Source organism: Chlamydotis macqueenii, chromosome 21, assembly GCF_036417535.1.
Source record: "Chlamydotis macqueenii isolate bChlMac1 chromosome 21, bChlMac1.mat, whole genome shotgun sequence".
In the NCBI taxonomy this organism is placed as follows: Eukaryota; Metazoa; Chordata; class Aves; order Otidiformes; family Otididae; genus Chlamydotis; species Chlamydotis macqueenii.
In genome coordinates this window covers 2,017,711-2,041,082 of record NC_141576.1, presented here as the reverse complement: position 1 = coordinate 2,041,082, position 23,372 = coordinate 2,017,711, and the positions used below count along the sequence as shown (strand labels likewise).

Below are 23,372 nucleotides of genomic sequence, written 5' to 3'. Positions count from 1 at the left end.
TTAAATCAAGGGACATGAGACTGACACGTAGGTTTAAAAGCTTCATTAAATGCACGCAGAATTGGGATTTCCCAGGAAACACAGGTACGTTCTGTCTCCTACAGAGAAACCGATGAAAAATAATCAGGTTAACAACATGAAATGCTGCTTACGGTCAAGTGCATTTCCTGGTCGTGTGCAAGATGTTACACCATCCACAGCTAAGCTGTGCATGAAGCTGACGATGTGTCACTGCTGAACGCAGCCATGACAAATAAGATGTCCAACAACTCGTAAGGCTTGGTCAGTATTACAGTCTGTAAATCCTGACTAACAGCTCTTAACAGCTTTGTGAAAGGGTTGTGTTTGAGGAGAGGTGGCTGGGACACTCCAGAGCTGTCTCTGACCATCCTGCAGCTGAGACACAGAGCAAAGTGGTGCTTTGCCAATGTACCTTAGATCCAGACACGGAGAACTCGACCCCGTCTGAACCAACAGCAGCTTCTCCTCCCTCAGTGCAGATCTTTATTTAAAAAAAAAAAAAAAAAAAAAAAAAACCAAAAGAGAGAGAAAAAAGTTAAACAGCTACCTCAACAGGGTCATGCAAAGCAGGCAATAAGCCAGATGACAAAGAATAGCTAAGTATTCTTTGCAAAGGCTTCTTTTCCTGCTGACTTCAGCAAGAAACAATGCTGCCTTGAGCAAAAGCACTGTTTAGTCAGCTATCCCTGTGGGGGATACGCTCTGTGAAATAGACGTGTTTCCCTCGATTGTTTTTAACAAAGAAAAATTACGTTTTAGCAGCTTGAGTGCTTACCAGGGAAGAAACAGGCAAGAAATAGAATTACAGATGTTCAAGAAAGACCCAGTTTCTAGTTTTTTCACCTTAATGACAGTAAATTATCTGCCTTACCTTGCTTCCAGGGTGCAGGTGTCAGACACTACTAAACACAGTTAAATACAAACTAAGTACGTAACAAGGACCTTGCCGTTTCCTTCTGCGTATTGTACACTGCGTAAGGAAGAGGGGTTACGCGCTTACTGAATAACGGGGTCCATTGCTGCTATCCGTTCGGTGACAATCAGGGATTCACTGTAGGTGACATCATTTAGGGCAGGGCCAGAGTTACAAGCCAGTATGACCTGAGGAGAAGATGGCAGGAGAGTTCACCGGTTAATGCAGCCCGCATAGTGTGTCAGAGCTGCTTGTTTGTTTAGAAAAAGCCCCCCTTGCCAGACTTTTGTACAAAACAGGAAATGCAAAGAGGAAGGCTGGCGGCCCAGACCTCAGTTTCACAATGAATTCACAAAGAGAGTCACTTACCTCTGTCCCTCTAGAAAGGAGCTCTCTGACAAAAGGAAAGACTCCTAGAATTATGTCTATTCCACTGTTATCTGCGAAAATTAAGGCACATTTATGAGGGGGGCCCTCCTGTAAGAGAAAACCAACGTATTCAGGATTGAGGTGACAATTCATTTCAGTGAAGAATTTCTGTTATTTAAAACCACTCACTTCACGACCCCACATTTTACACCCTAAACAGGTGGGCAGGCCTGGTTACCTAGTAGCAGCACGACTCATCAGAACATCACCTACCCTCGGGCTTAGGAGAAATCAGTTTCCCTAATGCTGACTTTGCACAGTTGTTTAAAACAGCCTGTAGTTACATTTGAGAGAGGTCTTTCAAGCTCCATTCACAAAACCTACATCTGCCAATGAAAGACACGCCTAACTCCGGCAGCTCTGACCAGGAGCGCACTCCAGGGGCTCCGAACAGCGGGCACTTGGGCTGGAATCCTCCCGGCTGGCGCTAGCTAGCGTTTTGTTACGCCGTGCAGCTGGAGAATGCCCCTCTCTAGAACAGGCGCAGCAGCGTGGGCAGCTGCCTGCGTGAACGCGCTGGTTACCAGGTGAACCTACCTTGGTGGCTGTTTTAAGCTAGCATGCTGTAGGGTGAACAGGATTCCCTTCTGCCAGGAAAGGGCAGGATGGACTGCTGGGGGCAGTGACATCCTAAAATGAAAAGATATTTCCTATTCTCCATTAACCTTTTAATTTGTTCTACAGCTGATGTTATGAAACTTAGTTCACTCCAGTTCAGACCAGCAGAGGAATTGCTACAGTGAACAATGCTTAATTCCTAATGAAAGTGTCAGCACAGTGCTGAAGTTCCTTAATTATCACTCTTCTATAAGATTAGCTGATACTTTTGGTTTAAGAGGCAATACATAAGGATTCACAAGTCTACCCCTACCAAACCTTCTGGCTATCCTGCCAACATAGAGAGTTACACAAAGAAACAAAAGCTTTGCAATTAACCTTAATTAAACAGTAATAGAGATCACACAGGGCAAAACAGCTTTGCTAATTGATAAGGTAATTACTTTCAGCCAGCTCCTAAGTTAATGTCGGCTTTAGGCTGGCTGCTCAGATGGAGGAGCAATCCCACCACTACATTTGGATGCGAGTTTTCAAAGTTATGGGTCTACTTGTACAGAAATAGGTGCCCTGATGGAGAAGGGGCACAATTTGGCTACTTTGGACCCGCTTTGAGAGCGGCTGGGTTCCAAAAGCTGCAGTTTCTGAAGGAATTCAGCTAAGAAGCTGGGTAAGTAATGAAGCGTCACACTGATTTCTTTTATTCCTTTCTCCGTGGTAAGGCTGCTGAATTACTGGTACTGTGTCACTAGAATTTATTTTGAGTTGTCTGAACAGAGTTCTGTTAAATCTGTTTTAAAACCTCAAGATTTATAAGGTGGGTTTATGATTGATGTATTTAATTGTTCAGTGGTTAGTAACAATTGTGGAGGCGTACCTTCAGTCGCTCTAGCCACTGACTGTAGGAATCTTCTAACCAGGGCCGTTCTGCGTCACAGACAAAATCACGTTAGCATTTCTTTAAGAAAACAGTAATTCTGTACATTATGAAAAGCAGGATGCTAAAGCATTTGAGCTGAGGTTTTGCATGTTAAAGACATAGATTCAAAGCGTTCCTCAGCTCTTCATTATGGGAATAGCTTAATTACAGCAGTCTTGAAATGGAATTTTCATAATAAAGCAGTGGAGCCATGCATGTCGGCTATCTAACCACTCATCCTAGCATGGACAGTGTTGTACCTCGCAGGACACCGTCTCCTTGACAGGATTACAACAGTTACCAAAACTAGCATGGGCAAGATACTCTGCATCTCTGTGCAGCCAGGACTGTTCTCTCCTGTTCAAGGAGAGAGACTTTCAGATTTCAGTTCCTTTGGAACACAAACAGGAACATTCCACTAAAACTCTGTAGCCTGTACTTTCAGATAACCCTACCAAGTACGACTCATTTCTTGCCATCTGGGCAGCAGAGCTGCCACAATGAACACGTTCACACCTTCCTCTGCTCTCATACGAACACAACAGCCAGTTCCAACCACCACCACAGATCTCCCTATACCTTGTAGCTTTGACTTGGCTTCTTCAAATCCAAACTGTGGCTCAGACTCCAGAACACTGTATCAGAAGAGAAACAGAGGGTACACAGTTAAACAACTTCATCTCCCAGGAGTGTAATTCAAACATTTCTTTAGCAGGTGGTCAGCACTTTTATTGCATCAGTTGTAATGGGCAGGGTGGCTAAGTCCCATGACTGAGATACTTTGTGCTTAAGTTAAAAATGAAAGGCTCAGAAGTACATTAAATTACAGTTCTTACGCTAGAAGAAAAAAGCTTCAGCACTATACAAATGTTTGCAGGTACTAGACTACAAGCAAAAAAGACACCTGTTGGTCTGCAGACCACCATAAAGTGTAGTCATGATCTAAAATATCTGCATGGTAAAACAGTGCTTTACAAAGACTAATCTGAAGGCTGCTCTACAAAATTTTTTTTTAAAGTTGTATAAAAAGGAATTAAAATAACCAGACACAGGCTTTAAAAGCTACTGTTATTGGCAATACGTATAGCAAAGCAGCCCCAAACACTGAGGTGGTGACGAGGATTTACATAACGAGATGGCTAGATTCTGAGCAGCCTGCTAAAGTACTACACCACATGGGCAATGCTTGCCAGTCAGTCTCTTAAAGATCCTTGAATCTAGTACTACGAGACCTTTGACTCAGTCCGAACCTCTCAGTTCCTCCCTTAAAGAGAATGAGAGGTAGCTTAGCAGGAGTGGCAAGCAGACAAACAGCTCTAACCGGTGTCAGGTCACCTCTCTGGTTGTGGGCAACATCAGAGGTAACACAAGACCAAGAACACCCATGTAGCCTTGAATCACCTCGTGATTCAGTGGACTTCTCTTTACTTAATCAGAGGGAGAACTCCTCAGAGATGCAGAAAGGGAAAGGAAGTGCTGAATGTCAGCTGTAAGAGCATCCCTCTCACATGCTCTTGGATCTATATTATCAGCCCCACAAAAAGAAAGTTCTAGAATTGAAAAATCAAAAATATTTCAAGGCTGTTGGCATTAATATCCTCAAATGAATTCATGGCAGCTGACAGGATATAAGGGGTAAAAAAAAGCAGCTCTCCAAATAGTAACAGAAATGTATGTTGATCAAACAGAATTAGTATTTAGTCATCAAAAGAGACTACCCAACCGAACTCACAGCCCACTGAATATATACTGTGATACCAGGACAACTGGAGGGTGCAGAAAATTAAAGAATAGCGTATTTTCTATTCTAGGAACATAGCACAACACATACTCAAAAGCAGGGCTAATAACAACGCTGTAAGCAAAGCAGCCAGACTAGACTATTAAATGCTCTGTTGCTTAAATCAAAATTCAGTGACATGTCTGCTAGACTTAAAGGGTGGGAATGTAAACTTTCCTGCTTGTAAATAAACAACCAACATTTGATTACGGTGAAATACAAACTACAGTTAAACTTAGATTGGTGCACTTTATTATTTTTTTTAAAGAACAATTGGATATGCTGTATCTTAAAAGGGTGCTTTTAAAATATTTAACACCTACTCTGAGACTGCTTTTGCTCCCCAGTCAAAGACATTCCCCGCAAGAAGTCCTTTCACCAGAGCAAACTGCCTCTCCTCCCAGCCTAATGAATCCAAAGATTCGATTACGCTTTGAAAACATTTTAAGGCTATGCCATTTTCTTTCTGCTTTACCTGTAAGAAAGACATGAAACATTGGATTTATAGACAAAAATTTCTTACCCATCATTGGTTGTCTCAGTCCCAAGACCACGTTCAAGCATTCTCCTCTACGTTCATGGCCTCTAATGGACCAACAAGTTACTGTTATCAGCATGCTTAATATCAACAAGAAAAAAGTTTCCTGGGATTCTAATAAAAAGTTTTATTAGTGCTAGGATATGTTCTGTAGCCCAAGAATTACTTTTCTTAAGTCAGAGGTGCAACAGACCTTGATCAGACTGGGGAATGGGAGAGTGGACACACAAAAGAACTTTTAGTAGTGACACAATCCATCAAACCCAGGTAATTACCATGAGAAGGCTGACCACTACCAGTTTTACAAAAACTGGAGAAGTTTTCTTTTTACTTTTGCATCATCAGTTTCATCAGCCCAGATGCTTAAAAGCTCTTGAATTTTTTTTCTCTGCTTCTATCTCCTGTCAGACCAGTGTTACATAGCTAGTTAGCTTTAAAAATCTAAAAGTGATACTGGGTACCATCAAGAGCTCTTCTTGGCAATCTCTTGTCTGAATTACTGAAAAGCAAACATAAGTAAAAGCCACCTCACCTCTTTTTTCACTGCTTTCTTGGAGGGAATGTAACATCTGACAACACAGCTAGAGAGAACCTTCTATGTATTTTGTAGAAATATATCAACAGTCAGAAAAGAAGTCTCTAACCAGACACTGGTGTTGTTATTATTTATATGTCCACACAGACAAGTGGGGAGGACCAGACCTACAGAAAGTTCTTTCTGAGAAATACTGACTTCACATAACCTCTCCCCCAACCCTATTACGTTACAGAATAAAATACAAAGAGTTAACAGCTGCACAGCGGCAACAAGTATTTTTGAGAGATAGAGGTTGTGCATTTGTATACACTGCAACTCAGCTCTGCTGAGTCTCTCAAAAATTACAACAAGTAGTCAAGAATCCTTCAACAGCATAGCAGTAAGTTAATCCAGAGACAACAGGTAGGAAAGGAGCACAGTGTTGTTTAAGGACAGACTGCCTCAGCAAGGAAGGGAACGTGTGAAGGGCTGGGGTTTTTTCAGGCCTTTTTTGAACGTGATGAGGTGGGGGAGGATAACTATCTGTTTATGAACACCCCCCCCTTTCCTTTTCTTTCCTTCGGGGGGGGCGGCAGGAAAGAAGAGAACACACTCTTGAAGGCAGTTAAAGGACACAGAAACGCGAGTTCATAGCACTGGTGACTTTAGCATGGAGCTGTTGAGATTGTTAACTGCTCTACAAGATAACAATGCCGAGTGTCTTTTACAACTGTCTGCAGCTCACATTCATTGGAAGGTACTTGCATAGCTACACATAGCTTTTTTTAAATTTGAAAATTGTTTCTACACCATGAAGAGAATTATGAGAATGAGGACAGAAAAAAAAAGAAAAAATTCCTGAAGTCTGTCAGATGGCAGCAGGAGCCTACGAACAAAGGGAAATAAACCGACTGTCCTCAAAATTGGAATTCTCAGGTCACTTGTGAAGCACCCCATAATCAGAAGCGCAGGCTTCTCCATGCAGTTTCCTCATTTCTAAACTAAGGAAACATCTCCTCGCTGAAGGAGTAAGTCACAATCTGATGTGCACTGAGGAACAGGACTGACACCATCAATTCACTTCTCTGCAGTACCAGACAATTGCAGCTGCTAATATTTTTGGTCAGCATTATCCTCCCCACGAGCACGTTAGAGGTCAAAGGCGTTATATCCCATTACTCACTGCTGTTTCTCCTCAGTGACAACCACCAGCTGGTTAAAACTGCTGCGGGGTAGCTGGTTACTAATCCCTCCCCCACATGCCATCACTTATACCAGTTTCAGAGTAAGGAAAAAATGTCTCAAACTTACATGTAGTCCACCCTGTAAAGCAAGAACAACTTACCTTTGAATAGGGATCCGGAAAATTGAACTCGTTTAAACAGTGTTCCCTTGTATCCAAAAGACTTCTAACTGTTAAGGTACCATATGCACTTTAAACAGGGAAAAGAAAAAAAAAAATCAACTACTTCAAACAGAAGAAAGTTATTTTCTCTTCTGTTTCCTCTGCAAGTCATAGCACGTCACACAAGCATATGAGTTAAAAGTATTTACGTGCCACTTGTGCTAAACACTGTCTCTAAATGGCAAATCTACTATATAGTTTATTTAAACACAGAGGGAAAGTGTTCAGAGCAATGACAGACCATTTTTAATAACCATGTAATAATTTTGAATACTAATTTTTCTGCTGAGATACAATTTTTCTGTTAAATTCCAATATATTAGATCCAAAAGTTCTATGCAGAGGACCTGATGTCTGGCACATCAACGTGCTATAGCCTTCAGCCTACTTAGCTTTCAGTTGCTCTACTTCATAGCCTAATAAGCTTTTAGTTAGTTTTTAATTTGCTCTGCTCAACAGAAGCAGCAAGTGATGAAAAAGGGAAAATAAAGACACTTACAAAGGCTGCTGCCTGAGCGTCTGGAGCTTATTCCAGTATTTCTGTCGGAACTTTTCAGCTCTCTCCAGTGCATCAACGGAGTCTGGTTGACTGGCTGCAGCACGCTTTGCCACCTGGTAGAGAAGTGAGGCAAGACTGAAGTCACCAAACAAATTCTTCCTCCATGTAACTGATCTGAAGTTCAGTCTGAAATGTAACCCCTCCATCTGCTACACCGTTCAGTGCCTGCATGCTATCTAGTCCCTCCCACACAGTATCTTCCAGCTTTCCTTTACTCCAGCCACCAAAGAATAATTCTAAATCCCTCTGCTCTTCCCCAAAGATTTAAAGTTTATTTTCAACACTGTACTTTCAGAAATGAAATACAAGTTCTAACTACTTACAGGAAGGGGAAAAAAAAATAACAACTCCCTCCCACACATCCACATAAAGAAGGAACAAGCATAAATTTAAGTCCACATCAATCCCTTATGTTCTTTTTTTACTTTAGCACAGAAAGGTCAAGCCAATGTGTTGCCTCTGTGCTCTTTCCAGCAATTCTCCTCCTGACACAGACTCAGGAGGAACTGGATTTGCTTACTAAATATACGTAGCTCTTAAATACCAGCATGCACTGACTGAGTCAGTTTCACAGTGCAGAAAAAAACAATTCGTGGCTGATTAACTCATGCTGGTCGAACACAAAAGTAGCGGTAAGTCAGTAGGACTGCTCCCAAGAGTAAGAGCAATGCAAGGATCTTTGGCCTTTGCCTTTTTGGACTTCAACTGTATAACCACCCTGCCTGCCAGCACCACAGGAGAAGAATACTTCTGCCTTTGAAGGTACCAAGCACTTCCTTTGGAGACCTGGACAAAGTCAGATGCCTCTGCTAACAGGGGAAAGAGGAACTGCGCTTACACGTAACAGGTTGGACGCAGCAGGTATGTTTTGCAAGGTAAACACATTGGTCCACAGATCTGTTTGCTAAATACCTACATCATTCATACATACGGCCGGTTTGTGACATTTACCCCATCCAGCGCCTCCTCAAAACAGGTGAGCCAGTATTTTCTGGCCATGGCGTCATCTGTGAGGTCAACAGTGTCCGGAATATAGGTTGATGGGTCTTTCAGCAGCGGCAGGTTAACAAGCGGTCTCTCCAACCGATCCATTTCAAGCATGTCAAACTAAGTGCAAAATGAAAGAGATTTATTAGAACTTACGCAGAAGTTGATTCATAACAAATGAAACTACTACAAGGGCTACAGAAGTCCATCCACAGTTCAGACTGACAACTATATCAGAGCATATGCCATCATAAATAATCCACTCCCCTGCATGGATTATTTATCCATGACCACCCTATCACAGAGATTACCAGGTTTCATGTTGAAAACTTACTACAGGCCCCCTATTTTTATTATTTTCCTTTCCTTCCTCCCCAGTACTGTCAAATCTGCCGGGCTATCAGACTCAAAGACATGAGCAAAAATTGCTGAGCACAGGCTTCTTTGTAAAGGAACTTTGCTGTGCTGCTTTACAACTTCTGTTTAGAATCCTGATCAAGTCTCCAAAACTTTTCCTTACAGCTTGTGAAAATGAACCTTGGGACCAAATTTCTAAGGATAGAGATTAAATTCACATGAAATATGTATAGTTACACAGCTCTGCACAAAGTGTACCTTATATCTTGTGTCTAAAAAAACCTGTGCACATTTATCTTCATTTTATGGAACGATCTAATCGCATTGCCTTTGCAAACACTGCATGGCCTAGAAACGTTCAGACTAAGTAAAGGAAAGCCCACAACGTAACAAGACTTTGTGTACATAAACCAAAGTGGTTGCTATAGAAAGACTGTCTTTGGTATTAATGTCACTGCTGAAATTGGATATTTCTGAACTACGATTGTTGCAAAGAGATGTCACTTCATGTGAACAAGGAGAGTGCCAAGTGACAGAAGAATTCAAAATGGAGAAACTGTGGACAGCACGTTACAGCTGGTTTGAGACTTCTGTATCACTGCCAGCATGGAAAAAAAAAATAAGTCTTTTCACAGATTAAAGGGCTGACAAACAACAGGAGATCATTAGATCTGCATAAATACTTTTTAAAAAAACCTGTCATATGTTTTATGATTGGGAAGGATCACATTATTATTTTTCAGTCATATCTGCAATCCACAATTTCATTAGAATAATTTCAGTTATGGCAGAGCTTTAAATTACTTTTTTTTTTTATATAGGCACAACCCACAAAATCCATAATCTGCAGCTCATGGTGGACTTATGTTAAGGTTTGGTCTGGGAAACCATTCAGTAAGAGTTCTGCACCTCCTCTTCAGGCCTACAAAAGCCTAGCAACCAAGAGAAGACAACTGACAAAGCCAATACCTTCTCCTCCCCCCTGCACCCTATAGACAGCGTAGTAAAGTAATTCCTGAAAACTGGGAGGAGATAAATCAACAATGGAGAAATTTAAAATAATTCAACATGAAAAACACTGGCATGCGGACCGGTAAAAGACAGTAAAACACAATGAGCTCTACTATTCTAGCTTCTTTCCAAAAGCACTTCAGTAGATGCAGTGTTGGAATATTTTAAGAACCTTAAGGTATTTTCTGATTGCTTACTGTATGCTAGCTTCACTGTCAAATCGGAATTACTCTATTGTCAGTGTATTTAAGAGATGACTGGGCTCCTGCTCTTCTGTCCAATTACATATTTCTCTTCTCACAGGAAGTAAATAAACGCTGCTTAAAGACAGTGGAACATCAGATTCAAAATTCTGAAGCATAATATTTCAACTGTAGCAAAATCCAGCTACTTCAGAGAAAGGATAACAGGTGAGTGTTTCCCCCCACCACTTTGGCGAAGGAGAGTAAGGCAAAGTAGCAGCCACAACCTGTTTTTATGAAACATTAAATCAAACCATCACACAGGACACAAGACAACATCACACACGACACAAGATACCACGTTAGTCACTTCTTTTGGTAAGCAGGAGTCCCAGGGGCAAGAAGCAACTAGCTTGGGAATAATCATCGATTTTCAGATCACCATTACTAAGGGAAGGCACTCGGTTCTAGAAAAGACAACCACATACTGTACCACTCCTTGTTCTCTGCATAGGGTAAACATCGGGTGATGTGCTCATAAGACCAGAACTCCCAGCATAATTCTCTCCCCAGCTATACTGATTTGGATCTAGAAAAGAGAAAGACAGACACACATAATCTGAAAATAAAACTGAAAATACTCCCATGTGTGAGTCTAGAGATAGCATCCCTTCAGAGAAGCTGCTTCACTACAAAAGCCATTTTCCCTTGTCTTTATAAATAAGCATAACTTTTACCTCTGCCCCCAAAAGAAATGTTTTAACCACTCAGTGAATTACCTAGCACTAAAGAGCTTCAGCCTGAATGAGACATAAGATGAAGTTCTAAAATTCTTTTTTTTTGGTCATTAAAGGACTATAACCAGCATGCCTTCAAAGCCCTATCAGTGATCACAGAGACAACTTCTTACTTTGAAATCTAGATCCGTTATTAAGAAAATATAATTCCAAAACTCCTAAAGCATAACGTAAGTTTCATATAAATACTAAAGTTACTTCTAGATTTTTTTTTATTTGAGAAAAAGTTTAATCAAGTTCAGATGTACAGTACATGCTGCAGAAACAATGTCTTTAATTCCTCAGTAGCTGGTTCCTTGCCCATATCTTTAAAATGGGTATGAAAAGAACCCCACATCCATTATTCTGAGGCATATTTGATATTTACTAAAACCACGTACCATTAACATCACTGTCTGTTCCCCTATAACTAAGATGCCGAATGGCTTGCTAGTACATTAACAATACAAAAAAAAGAAAATAAAAATGGCAGGATTCAACCAAAGCACCCTATACCCAAAGAATGCTGGACAGAATTGTCTCATCCTTCATAAAAGTTTGTGAGGCTTTTCACTCTCAAACGAACAAAGTTTTGAGATGCTGGTCTTCCTCAGTACATTAACTGAATTCAGAAGCTGGTCTCTTATTAAAGAGGGGAAAGCTCTCAGAAACCACATTTCCCCAGTTTGATTTAGTCATGAGTGCTCTTTGCAGAAATGCAGAAAAGAGAAGAGCCAAATCCTGCTGGCTTCTCAAAGGTGAGCCGGAAAAACAGTGAGAAATTAAGATGTCCCTGCCAGAATATATAAAACTCAAGCCCAGCATCTGTGTTTATTAGTGCCAAATGTATTTATTTAGGCAACGACTTACATGCAGCCTCTTAAGAGAAACTTGGACATTACACTGACATTTCAGAACACAGCATATACAGAACATAGCAGTGCTGTACTTACTGTCTTGTTCAGCTCCTTTTAAAAATGCCCCAATGGCTCCCAGGTAGCCTTCATGTCTCAGGAACAATGCCTGAACCTCTCCCTGCCACAATATGAAACATTGCAATTGGATGGTCCCTGATGGCTAGTATGTACTTCTTCGTCACTAGTTTTACACTTTAATTTAATAGAAACAACTAGAAGATGGTAATATTAGCTTGTGCTACAATCTAACACATTCAGTTACTTTAATGGTGCTTCTGAAACACAGCTTCAGGAGGAGCTGCCTACAGACATCATTCCACAATTATTAAACAGCCGGGGAAAAAAAGTCACATGCAGCAGTAGTGTGTATTCTAAGCCTGCACAACCACAGAAGCAGAGGGAAGCCAGTGCCTTCACTGGAAAAGACCACTGCATCATTCCAGGAATATTCAACTCCTCTTGCTTGAACAGGCGGGAAATACAAGGTCATCTGATTTCTAGGTCAACAAAAGCGTGTGCCACCGCGTGTCCAACACATTCACGACACTGCTTGTTATCTTTATGTCATTACACTGCTGTTTAACATTCAACAACATACAGACACTCTGTATATTATCCATAGGCAAGCATTTCCCCCATCAAATCAGTCAGTTGAATTGTTACTGTAATACACGACTGCTAGGGAGAATAACAGCCTCCATCCCAGCACCAGGGTCCCTCAGCTTCCCCAGGCAGGGCTGGACGAGACGCTGCCTTCTCTAAAGGCAAATCAGCTACGGCTGCGGCAGCGGCTATCAGAAAAATTAACACTCAGGTAAGCCACAAGAAAAGATCAGCTACGATTCACAGGGAGATTTCAATTTGAATCACTGATAAAGCTGTTCTTGCACGAATCTAAAGCCGTAGTTTTGCAATAGTTTTCTTGAAACCCAACAAAATTTTACAGAAAGGGACTGTGATGATGAAATAAATGGGGAGGGGGGAGCAGCATACAAGGGTCTCTTGCCTGAAGCACCGAGATAAGAAAAAAAAAAAAGTGTCACCTATTCTATAAAATTGCAAAAGTGCAGGAACTAATCTACCTGTAACAACAGTTAAGTGAGTTTTTGGACTTGACTGTTTTTCTAGTGAAAAATCTTCAGTATTTTCCACAGCTTTAAAACCTGCTAAGAACTACAGCTAAGTTGTTTTTTGGGTTTCGTTTTTTTTCTTCTTTTTTAACAACAAGCAAACCACAAAAAAACCCTCTGATCCCAACTGCTACCTATCTCAGCAGAACAATCCCACATTGCATAGCCTAGGGGGTGAAAAGAAATAGATGCAAGTCAGCAAGAGGAATTGAATAACAATGATAACTATCTAAGAAAATAGTGAAAACTCGTTACTTGGCAGCTATAAGACAGACTGTCAATCAAAAAAAAATAATAAAGAAAAAGAGAGAGGGAGGGAGGGGGAGAGAGAGAAAGAGAGGCCAGACAGAACTTCTAGAGAATTCACATTTATTTTACCCTTCCCACAAAAGATCTTTATAGCCCTGCCTTACCTACCTAAACAGCAGCCCTCTAAGTTTACTTCATGTGCAAATTCATTTATCAACGTCTCCCAACAACCTAGAAAGATAACTAAACATGTGAATTTGCTATTAGGAAATCTCTGTTTCCATTACCTTGGAGAAGAAGTTGATGCTGTAGGTTATTGTGCGCATGGTAACAGGGTGACCCCGAATAAAGAATCCTCCAAAATAGATTTTATCTAAGTTATGGAGTTTGGCATAGAGGCAGGCGAGCTGACCAATGTCATTGCTGATCATATGTAGTAAACTTTTTGCCATATCTTCCTTGGAAAATTCTTAAAGGAAAGAAATGGTAAGCCAAATTAAACACAGCTGAAGAATGCTCAGACGGACTGTATTTTTCTAACAGCCTACAGCTGGAGGAAAGATGACGGTTCATCCATTTGTCTTGATCTGAGATGCACTGCAAGCGTTTTACTACAATGCTGCAAGTAAAACTGCAAGTTATAGTAAATCACTGCCACAGGTCCTTTTCTGGACCGAGAAAGCCACATGCATTTCCACAGGAATGGATTAACATGGGGCTAACTAAACACCTATTTTTCTTGTTTGCCTAGACCTACTCAATCCCACACCGGCAATGTGAATGCCTGCTTGTAAGGCACTACTATATAATATTTTTTAATCAATAAAATATTGTGCAGGCAAAACACACATAGGCAAGATCATGAAAAGGACTGGTGATTATTTTCCAGCTCTACTTGGTAGATCGTTACACGCATCAGATTTCCAGGGGCCAGAGGAGATGGCTGCACTTCTCAATAGTTTCAAACAACTCCTCCAAATAACGGCAGCAACTCAAGCAGTGCTCCCTGTCCCCTCTCAGCCCAGCACGCGTAACACAGGGAGATGCATCAGGCAAGGTATGTTTATACTGGTGAAGCTGGCAACGATTTTTCCATCCACTTAAGTGTTCACAGGAAGCTAGCACAAGGAGCAAATCCATGCCATGAGGCAATATAAAGTATTAAGTGTAATCCTGGGTAGATATTTATACACCAATACCTTTATCTGCTGTAGTAGACTTCCCGAAGCTGCTAGCTATCAGATTTCCACTTAGCCCCAGGGTCTGGTAGGCGCCTCCATACACATCTTTCACCAGCATGTCTACATTTGTGTGCTGTCCCTTTGAAGCCAGTTGCAGCAATTCATCAAATTTCTGAGGATGAGAAGCAGAGTTACTCTAGCTTTCCTGGACAGCCAAAAAGCCTTGCTCATAAACCCAGATTTTTGCAGCACCTTTACTGACCAAAAGCAGGGGGTTTGGCTTGTCTTAGAATCAACCCTGCCAGCAAAAGATACGTGATTTCTAATTACAGGGACATATCCAGCATCCATATCTTATCAGACAGCCTGATCTTAAAGGGAGCTGCTTTACTGACAAAAAGCACAACCGCCCTCTTCAGTCATCTGCAGTTATCTGCAAACAATTTGTTGAATTTCCCCTGAAAACTAGAGATGGATCAGCACATACAAAATAGTCAGAAGCCTGATGCATCTCTTGTCTTGGAATGAAGTCAAAACCACAGTAACTAAGAGCAAACAGAATTATGTCTTCAAGGCGTAAGAAAAAAATGTTTAAAAACCAAAAGACTAATGCAATTCTGCTCCAGTAAAGGCAGACTTAATGTCCCTGAAATTAAACTTGCATGCAATTTGCATTATAGCAATACTTAATCTCTAAGTCTGTTAACCTCAATTTCTTCTACAAAAATCAAGAGAGAATTAAGAGCAGACATTATCATGTTCTAGGATTTCTATTTTAAAAGCATCAAACAAAACACTGCAAGTATGCATCTTCCCTTTGACATTTTCTTACTTGGTGCGTATGTAATTCTAGCTTTTTCTACAGTGTTGACATTTAGGGACACCTATTTAAGCCACGTGGATCCTTGAGACAGGAAAAACCAGCATGATTTGAGATCTGAGTTAGGTGAGCAGTACTAAATCAGGCCTTATTCTGGCAGATTACCAACCTGGGATTTAAAGGACAAACCCCTGAAACTGCAATGTGTAACAGAGTTAGAATTCCTCCTCTCTACTCCCAGACATCATGCAGTAATTGGGTGCTCTCTGCAGATAATACTGCATGAACAAGGTAGGCATTTCATGTTGAGATAGAGTATAGAAAATTAACAGGCCACTTTGAGGAAGCTGTTCTCTGCATTATAGACATTATTTGTCCTTGTTGACAAAATCCTTGCATTCCAAGCAGGACTACGATTTGCCACCAGTTAGCATCTTACCATTTTTGTCCCTATATTCTGCTAGTATCTTTTTGCATTTAAAGCTTCCTTTTATGCATCAGAAGCGTCGAAAATACGAACATAAGTCAAGGGCTCAGCCTTGTTATCTAACAGGACCGCAAGCACCTAATGGAGAGTATTAAAATTGCCCTGAGCGTTGCAGAACTCCCTGTTCTGTTTCTGCACAAGGGCAGCAATGCTTTGAATAAAAAGGAAAACTCTGAATAAAAGGTAAAACTCCCCAAGAGACAGACATTTTTTTTCACCTTCTAGTACACTAATGTTGGACTTACTTCTGGTTTCCTGTACAAACATTACTTAAAATAACTATTTCTCCCTACTCAAAAAGTTAGGCATTCCAAGACTTCAGGCTTCCTCTTCGCACCTCATTTAATCCCACTCCCCTTAAAACTGACACTTCGATACCTTTGTTTTTGTGAGCAGTGCTCCAAGACCCCAGAAGGTTCCACCTCCAATTGAGCTCCCTCCAATCCATTCAAATTTGTCTTCTGTTTCTACCTGTCAATAAAACAAGGCAGATTTGTCTACAAAATCCGATTATAACTATAAACACTGTTAAATATGAGAGCATGTGGGGTTTTTTGAACAGTGGAATTACTGTAAGCGGAACTATTTAACTGTGTAAATATCAGGTGAGAAGTTTCCAGAGATTCATGTTCCACATACTTACACTACAAGCAGTTTCTGAAATCTTTGTATTTAATTCTTGGCCAATAATCCTAAATACAGACATAAAATTTGGTCCCCTCAACAGTGTACCAAAACAAACAAACAAATATTAAAAATAACTCTGATCTGACAGCCCTTGTCCTCATCAGTTACTGTAACAACTTCTCTAAACACAGAGTTAAATGTGATTAACAAGAAACTACGGTAGTGAACCATAAGAAATTGAAGAAATTCAAGAAATTGAAATTAAAAAAAAAAAGATTATTTTCTTTCTGAACTTTGTATTACCCAAGAACAAACAACCAGAAATCTAAAGAAGCAAGAAGTTTCAGATCACTGTTTCAAATTCTACCACAAAACATTTTAGCAACCACTCACCTTCACTATAGAAACCCCAGAGCCAATATTCACCAGTAAATACGGGAAAATATTTGGGTGGTTCGTCTGAAATCGGAATTCTGTATCTGAGTCTTTCTGGTATGCAAATACTTCATGGGGTATGTTCCTTAGCACGAAGTTGCATCCTTTAATTAGGCAGGTCATTACATCTTCTTTATCTACTCTGAGGGGAAGGGGGAGAAGAAAACTCCTTACGTAAATGTCACAGTCCTACTGAAAAGCAAGTGTGCTTTTAGAACACTAGTTTTTAAAGACTTTACAAACAGGAGATAGTAACCCACTGTAGTTTTCTATTTTTCTCTTCCCCTTTCTTGTCAATAAGGGAAAAAAGGTCCCCCCCCAGCATTTCAGCACTCTTTTATGACAGATTAAAGTGACTGCAAGGAGCCTACTACTGGGATTACTAAATACAGGAAAAAAAGACTTCTCACAGGAATAATAGGATTCACAACAGTACACATCCTGCATATGCAGTCTGGGAACATGATACACAATTTAGATCAGACGAATGATCAGCTAACACTTACTGACTTCCATAAACTTCTTTATCCTATGTCTTGTTACTGATCTATGGTAAATTTATTAAATGAAATACGCTAAATATCTTACATGAAATATCATAAGACTTGTTGAGAATACATAAACAAAGCACAAATGTACATCTCGACACAGAATGCCTTGTCAGGATAAGAAGGTGCTGCTTTTTGGGCCTGTGGACCAATTGAGCACGTCATGACCAAATGAAAAAAAAAAAGTCACAAAGCCAGGTGCACCCCATGAGAAAAGGGGGGAATTGCCTCCTTATCTTGATTAATTGACACTTAGTAACAGCCAATAAGGTACTGATGTAGGCTGGTTTGAAAAAACATTAGCAGAATCCTACCTATCAGATGAAGAAACTAATTTGAAAAGGTAGTATAAAAGAAGAGGAACAAGGTACCTCAGGAACTGAAGCATGTACTACACAGAATTCCAGCATGAGAGGTGCCTTGATGGTCTCCCCAGTAACATCAGGTAATGTTTTATATTGGTGTAAATTACTGACATTTTTATCTATACTTACAGCAGCTTTTTAGCATATGGTGTTTGATAAAGATGTTTGCATGGTAAACTCATGACGCTGTAAATTCATGGGACTGCCCTTTAATCTCCTGCAAGCCTGTGCTTCTGCAGAAAGTTTAGGTAGGAGCTATATAGTAAATTACTATATCATAGTAATTATTCTTTTTCTGAGTATGCATGGAAAAGTGTCAGAAGCTTTTGCAACTCTAACTTGAGAACCTAGGCAACTACAGAGTTTGGAAAAAAGTGTTTGCCAGCAGTGTTTTGGCTTGTAATAATAAAGTTGCCTTGTGGATTTTATCCTTAAACTTTAAGCAGAAAGACTGACACACTTAAACATCCCTCATCACAGTAGCTGATCAAGGATTCCCAATTAAAATTCTTGTTAGTAATGAATTTACTAATTACTTACTACTTTATTTCAAATACTACTTAACTTTATATACCACTGTAGGTTTGTGGATCTCTGCTTCGTTAGAGTTCAATAGTATGTCCAAAACATGCTACTGAGAGCTAGGATACCATCACTGAGATGGTGCTAGTTGAGAGGTGAGAAGTAAAAACCATTACCATAATCACAATACAGACTAATTTAACTTAAAAATGGAGTAGGTGCAAGTTAGATCCTTTATAGAAAAAAAAAGCTATAATACCCTGCTTTCCTCTTTTTACTGCCTTTCTCCTGAACCCTGTGCTCCTGTCTGTTGGCTCTGTTCCTGCACCTCTACCCTGGCAGTTAGCGATACAGTTATCTTTTTGCAGCTCATCTTCACTAACAAGTCGGTTCTGCCTGCTCTGACCAAGATGCACGCGCACATTCTATGGCTTCAATCTTGTGGGGCAGATGGGCAAAATGGAAAGTTAGCCTTCTAAAATCTCAAAGAAAAAAATAAGCTCTTATAATAATGTTTAAACAGTTCCACTTACTTCAACCCCAATTTCTTCTCAATAAGATCTTTGAATTTATAGGCACCACCACCTGTAGCTTTGATGACTTTTGTCTCTGTATTGACAAGATGGTCTTTGATGAAATCTAGGCACGTTTCAATATAAGTGTTTTCAAATTTAATGAAGTGAAGTCGAGCTGTAATCTCCTCCTGAACTGATATTTCATACAAGGGTTCATTTTCTATGTCCTTTAAAAGAGAAAACAACTTCTTATAGATCAAAATCCTTGAGAAACAAGGTTATATGTTAAACTACTGAACATCAATACCTGTGCTTCTTTTGCATTGAAACTATTAATGCTATTAAAAATATAATGTCCCAAGCTACTTTCAAAGAATACAGTTTCAACAAATCTTGGCTCTCCTTAAGTTGCACATATAAGCAATTCTCCTGTGCATTAGACATGCATGAAGTATCTCTGTATGATAAAACATACTTGTACAGGGTCTTATTTTACAAAAATAACATACTTATCTGTCTAGAAAATAACTATTTCAAGCACTAACCAGCAATACAAGCACTTCCAAGACAGCAAGGAATGTAATTGAATTTGCCTGGGCATGGGCTGCACAACTCTGAAGCCCTGCAATCAGTCTTTCAGTAAAGAGAACACGTACGATGTATCACCGGTGAATTTAGATCTAGAGCTATATTAAGCTTGCAGAGCAAAAGTAATTGCCAAACCCATGCTAATGGCTGATTTTTCCCTGGAATATGGCAAAGGGTTATTAACAGGAGCGACACTACAAATGCTAAGGATGGCTGTAAGTGTCAGTACACGCTAGGAGTGTCTAAAATAAACGCTGCAGTTGCGACAGAGTTACAGACATTACAGAAGGTCATACTTAAACTGTAAGAAAGTTCTAGAAGAAGTTTTATACAGAACAGGTTACTAGATGGGCTTCAGATGAGACTTCCATTCTACTATGAGAAGACAGTGCAGTATTTTACTCTTAGGAGTCAATTGTAGGCAGCTGATTAATGATACAATTCTCACCTTTCCAGAATGATCAAAGGATCTCACTCTTGCCACTTTGTGCTGCACAGTTGAATAATAAGCCAACTTAGTTAATGAACCACCTGTTAATAAAAAGATGACAAGTTATGATTAACGCCTCACCTTAGAGCAAACAATATAACTTATGTTTATGTATGCTTTACCTAAGAGTTCTTTGGTTTTTAAGATCTCCTCAGGTGAAGCCAGATATAATTAAGCTAAATGCACAATGCAGTGAGCCAAAGAAACCTTGCCTAGAAACTGATTTGGTACGGTAAATTCTGAACGCACTACCTGTGGGAGTGGCTCCACAAGTTGAGCTTATGCCCAACTGATGTGGGAATGACTGAAGATGAGCAGAAATAAGTGGAAGTTCTTAATTGGCTAGGCTAGCACATATATTACTTATCTTGTTTGAAAACTCTTTATAGAAACCCCCAAATCTGCTGCTTATAAGATGATTTTGTAAGTAGGTTTGCCACAATGAAGTAATGCATGCCATATGCACAATCCAAGTGTTTCATCAGGAACACCCAAGTAAATATTCTTAACCTGCTTCCAAGGACAAGCTACAAATTCATAGCTGGTTAGAAGATGACTCTACTGAGTAACTATTTTGCAAGACTATTCTTGGCTTTAGGGTAAAGAACACCTAGAATTATGTTCCTCAAGCATACCAGTTAGTGCCATTACCAACATGCAAGTCCAAGCAGACCAGCCTCATCACGCTCTTCTCTTCAGGCCTTGAGTCTGCTTGCACCAAGACAATAAAACTGGCAACTCTCATCTTGAAGCAGAACTTAACCACTTGCCCTATCTGTTCTGTCTTTGCATCTGACCTCCAAAAGTCAATTTCTGAAGTTAAACTGAATAACTGCACTGACTGACTTTCCTTAGGACAACACAGTACCTGCTGGTGCTTCTGATATCAAGTAGATATTTGAGCCTGAAGGATGTTGTCAAAGCTGGGTTATTTTTGTTAAAACAAGCTTTTATTTTCTCCTTCAGAAAGAAAAATACTTTTTCAACCATTTGTGAGTACTAGGATCTGATTAAGGGATCTGTTTGCGTCAAAAACCTTTAGGCTGCTTTGGCTGTTGGAGAAAACCCCTTAATTTTAACTCTGCATAAAAGGTGCCCTGGGCTGCAGACCATAACCACACTCACCTGTACAGAAAGTCAGTTCTAACTTTGCATCCATGCTCTCAGAACAGGAGTACAAGCCAGTTGAGCGGTATATCTCTCAGTGCTGTAGGCCTAAGGTGTAGTTGATTTCAAGTCTGCATGCATTATTTGCCTCTTGACAAAGATTTGGCACGTGACCCCTTTCAGTAAGTTTACCATGCATCTCGGAACAGGTTGTGTTCAAGACGGGCAGTAGTTACGACCAACTACTGGGTTAAGATTAAAGCCAAAATAGCAAATAAAAACCTGACAATGTTAGATCATAATATAATGGCTAAATGCAGTGGCCCTATGCTCTGCTGCCTTATAAATAAGTGTAATCAAGAAATGCAGCATGGGCAAGTGAAAAATAATCTGCTAGTGCTTATAGCTTTGCCTTCATAACAGTCCTCTCATTTCTTCCATAGTGCTCAAATAAATGAGAGAACTTTTGGAACCTCTAGAGAAAAACAGCTGGTTTTCTCCAGAAAATTCAAGTGAGGTGAACTGAAGAGTGATCACTGACAGACATTCACAGTAACAAAAGCAATAAAGCTTTCCTGACCTCAGATCTTATTTCAGTGTACTAGCTAATGCTTTGAAGTTTCTTGTAAACAAAATCCAAACCCTGTTCTGCTAGCTCAGTGCTTAAAGGTGAGCTTTTTCTTACCTTTTGTGGTGTTTGCTTTTCTTTTTTTTAAACTAAACTCAGTAGCTCTGTGCTATGAGGAAAAACTTCCTTCCGAATCTCCAAGTAGAGGAATTGTGAAGCTTGTGTTGGAATGTCATACTGTTTGTACAACACTGATAACAACACAGGTGTTTCAGCAATTAATTTATCACCAGATAAAGGTATCTAAGCTATGCTTTAAACATTCTCTCCTTCCTCTCCCTGTTTTTAAGACTTAAATCCATCCAGAACACCAGCTGAGACATGTAACTAGGCTTTGTAACTAATCCCATAACTCTAATTCCACTCTGACCCACAGAAAGGACCAAGTCCAGCTGTTATTTTAATGGGCATGAAACAAGTAGCTTCTGAGGGAGTGAAGTAGACTTATGATATGACAAGATCATACACTATGGTGTATATATTATTCCCACTACATGTTCAGCTTACATTACCCTGAGCAGTGTTAACGAGAGGGCTAATGGAAGCTTGCACTAGTATCATATGGTACTCTGGCTGAAGAATATTTTTCTTCTGGCTTCCCTAGTAAACAGTTCCACTGACCTGAACTGCAAAACAGAAGCAAAAATGTGTGGACTGGCATTTTTGGTTTTGCAGACCCCCACAGAATGAGCAGTAATCCCCGCACAGGTGAAGTTTGGTAACAGACCTAGCTCAGCTGCGTCCCAGCACAGCCCCCCACACCAGCACAGTTCCTTGCTGCAGTGCTCAGGTGTCACTTTGTGCATTATTCTATCTGCCCCCCGGGGCAGGCTGTTGGACGCTCGGGAATGCTGTGTTGTTGGGAATGTTGTGTTCTCGGGCTTACGCACAGGACATGGGGGTGACTGAGGAACCAAGCACAGCTGGCTGCTGTTACAGGCCCCCGACCCGAGCCAAACCCACCCATCTCTGCAGCCACCCTGCTTTGCCGGGGCAGGCGGAACAGCAGCTTCCCCCTGCCCTCTTTCTTCTTCAGGGCCCGTTTCAGGAGCACGGAGGGGCGCAGGCAGCGCCCAGCTCGCCGCGGCCAGGTATTAGGGTCGGTCGGGGTGGGGTGGGGGATCCGCAGCGTTGCTTCCCGCTCGGGCCTAGGGCCGCCGGTGCACCGTCCCCTCGCCCCAGGTCGCTGCGTAGCCCCGGTTCGCGGGCCCCGATCCCCTTCGGGCAGGGCCGGCCGCCCGGGCCCGCTGAGGTCGCCTCCCCCTGCCAAGGGCAGCCCCAGGCTGTCCCTAACCCGCTTCCCTCCGCGGCCCGTTACCAGCCGCGGCCGGCACGCTGGGCCTTGCAGTGCCCTTCGCCGCCGGGACTCCCGGTCCCGTCGTGCTCCGCGCCGCCCCCCCGCCGCCGCACCCACCGGTAGCTGTAGTGCACGGCCCGCCGCCCGCGCCCGCCCCGCCGCCTCAGGGGACTGCATTTCCCAGCGTACCCCGCGGCCCCCCCGGCCTGCCCGGCCCCGGTGAGTCCCCGCAACGGGCCGAGGCCGCCGCCCGCTCCTCCACCATCGCCCCCTTCCCGCCGCTCCGCTCCCCTCGCCACCCCCGGTTACCGATGTCTATGGCGAAGCGCTTGGCGTTCTCCAGGTTGCGAAAGATTTCGTCGGGCGGGAGGGTGATGCTCTTGTCCAAACTGCCGTGACCGCCGCTACCTCGCCCGCCCCGCTCCGCCATTTTGAACGCGACCCACTCCTCGCCTGGCCTCATCGGCATGCAAATGTATGCGCATACATCTGCATACTAACGAGGCGGGCGCGTGGG

The 23,372-nt window shown here is 41.5% G+C and overlaps 1 protein-coding gene across 3 annotated transcripts in view; it reads right to left on the bottom strand.

The window, feature by feature from the left end:
• PANK4 (pantothenate kinase 4 (inactive)) overlaps window positions 1–23,372 on the bottom strand; it is a 25,868-nt gene extending 2,496 nt beyond the window's left edge. Inside the window, exons 1-18 of one of the 3 annotated variants that reach the window (XM_086764723.1) lie at window positions 23,165–23,372; window positions 19,782–19,864; window positions 18,764–18,972; window positions 16,754–16,937; window positions 16,112–16,204; window positions 14,445–14,598; window positions 13,533–13,714; window positions 11,903–11,984; window positions 10,662–10,762; window positions 8,588–8,743; window positions 7,577–7,689; window positions 7,018–7,105; window positions 4,941–5,092; window positions 3,417–3,472; window positions 2,796–2,845; window positions 1,304–1,411; window positions 1,022–1,122; window positions 434–502 (exon numbers count right to left, since the gene is read on the bottom strand). In XM_086764723.1, the coding sequence (XP_086620849.1) occupies window positions 434–502; window positions 1,022–1,122; window positions 1,304–1,411; window positions 2,796–2,845; window positions 3,417–3,472; window positions 4,941–5,092; window positions 7,018–7,105; window positions 7,577–7,689; window positions 8,588–8,743; window positions 10,662–10,762; window positions 11,903–11,984; window positions 13,533–13,714; window positions 14,445–14,598; window positions 16,112–16,204; window positions 16,754–16,937; window positions 18,764–18,972; window positions 19,782–19,864; window positions 23,165–23,324 (2,141 nt within the window). In that variant the 5' untranslated portion in view covers window positions 23,325–23,372. Of the gene's footprint in view, window positions 1–433; window positions 503–1,021; window positions 1,123–1,303; window positions 1,412–2,795; window positions 2,846–3,416; window positions 3,473–4,940; window positions 5,093–7,017; window positions 7,106–7,576; window positions 7,690–8,587; window positions 8,744–10,661; window positions 10,763–11,902; window positions 11,985–13,532; window positions 13,715–14,444; window positions 14,599–16,111; window positions 16,205–16,753; window positions 16,938–17,714; window positions 17,779–18,763; window positions 18,973–19,781; window positions 19,865–23,164 lie in introns of those variants that run through there. The other 2 variants (XM_086764724.1, XM_086764725.1) reach the window with 2 other exon arrangements.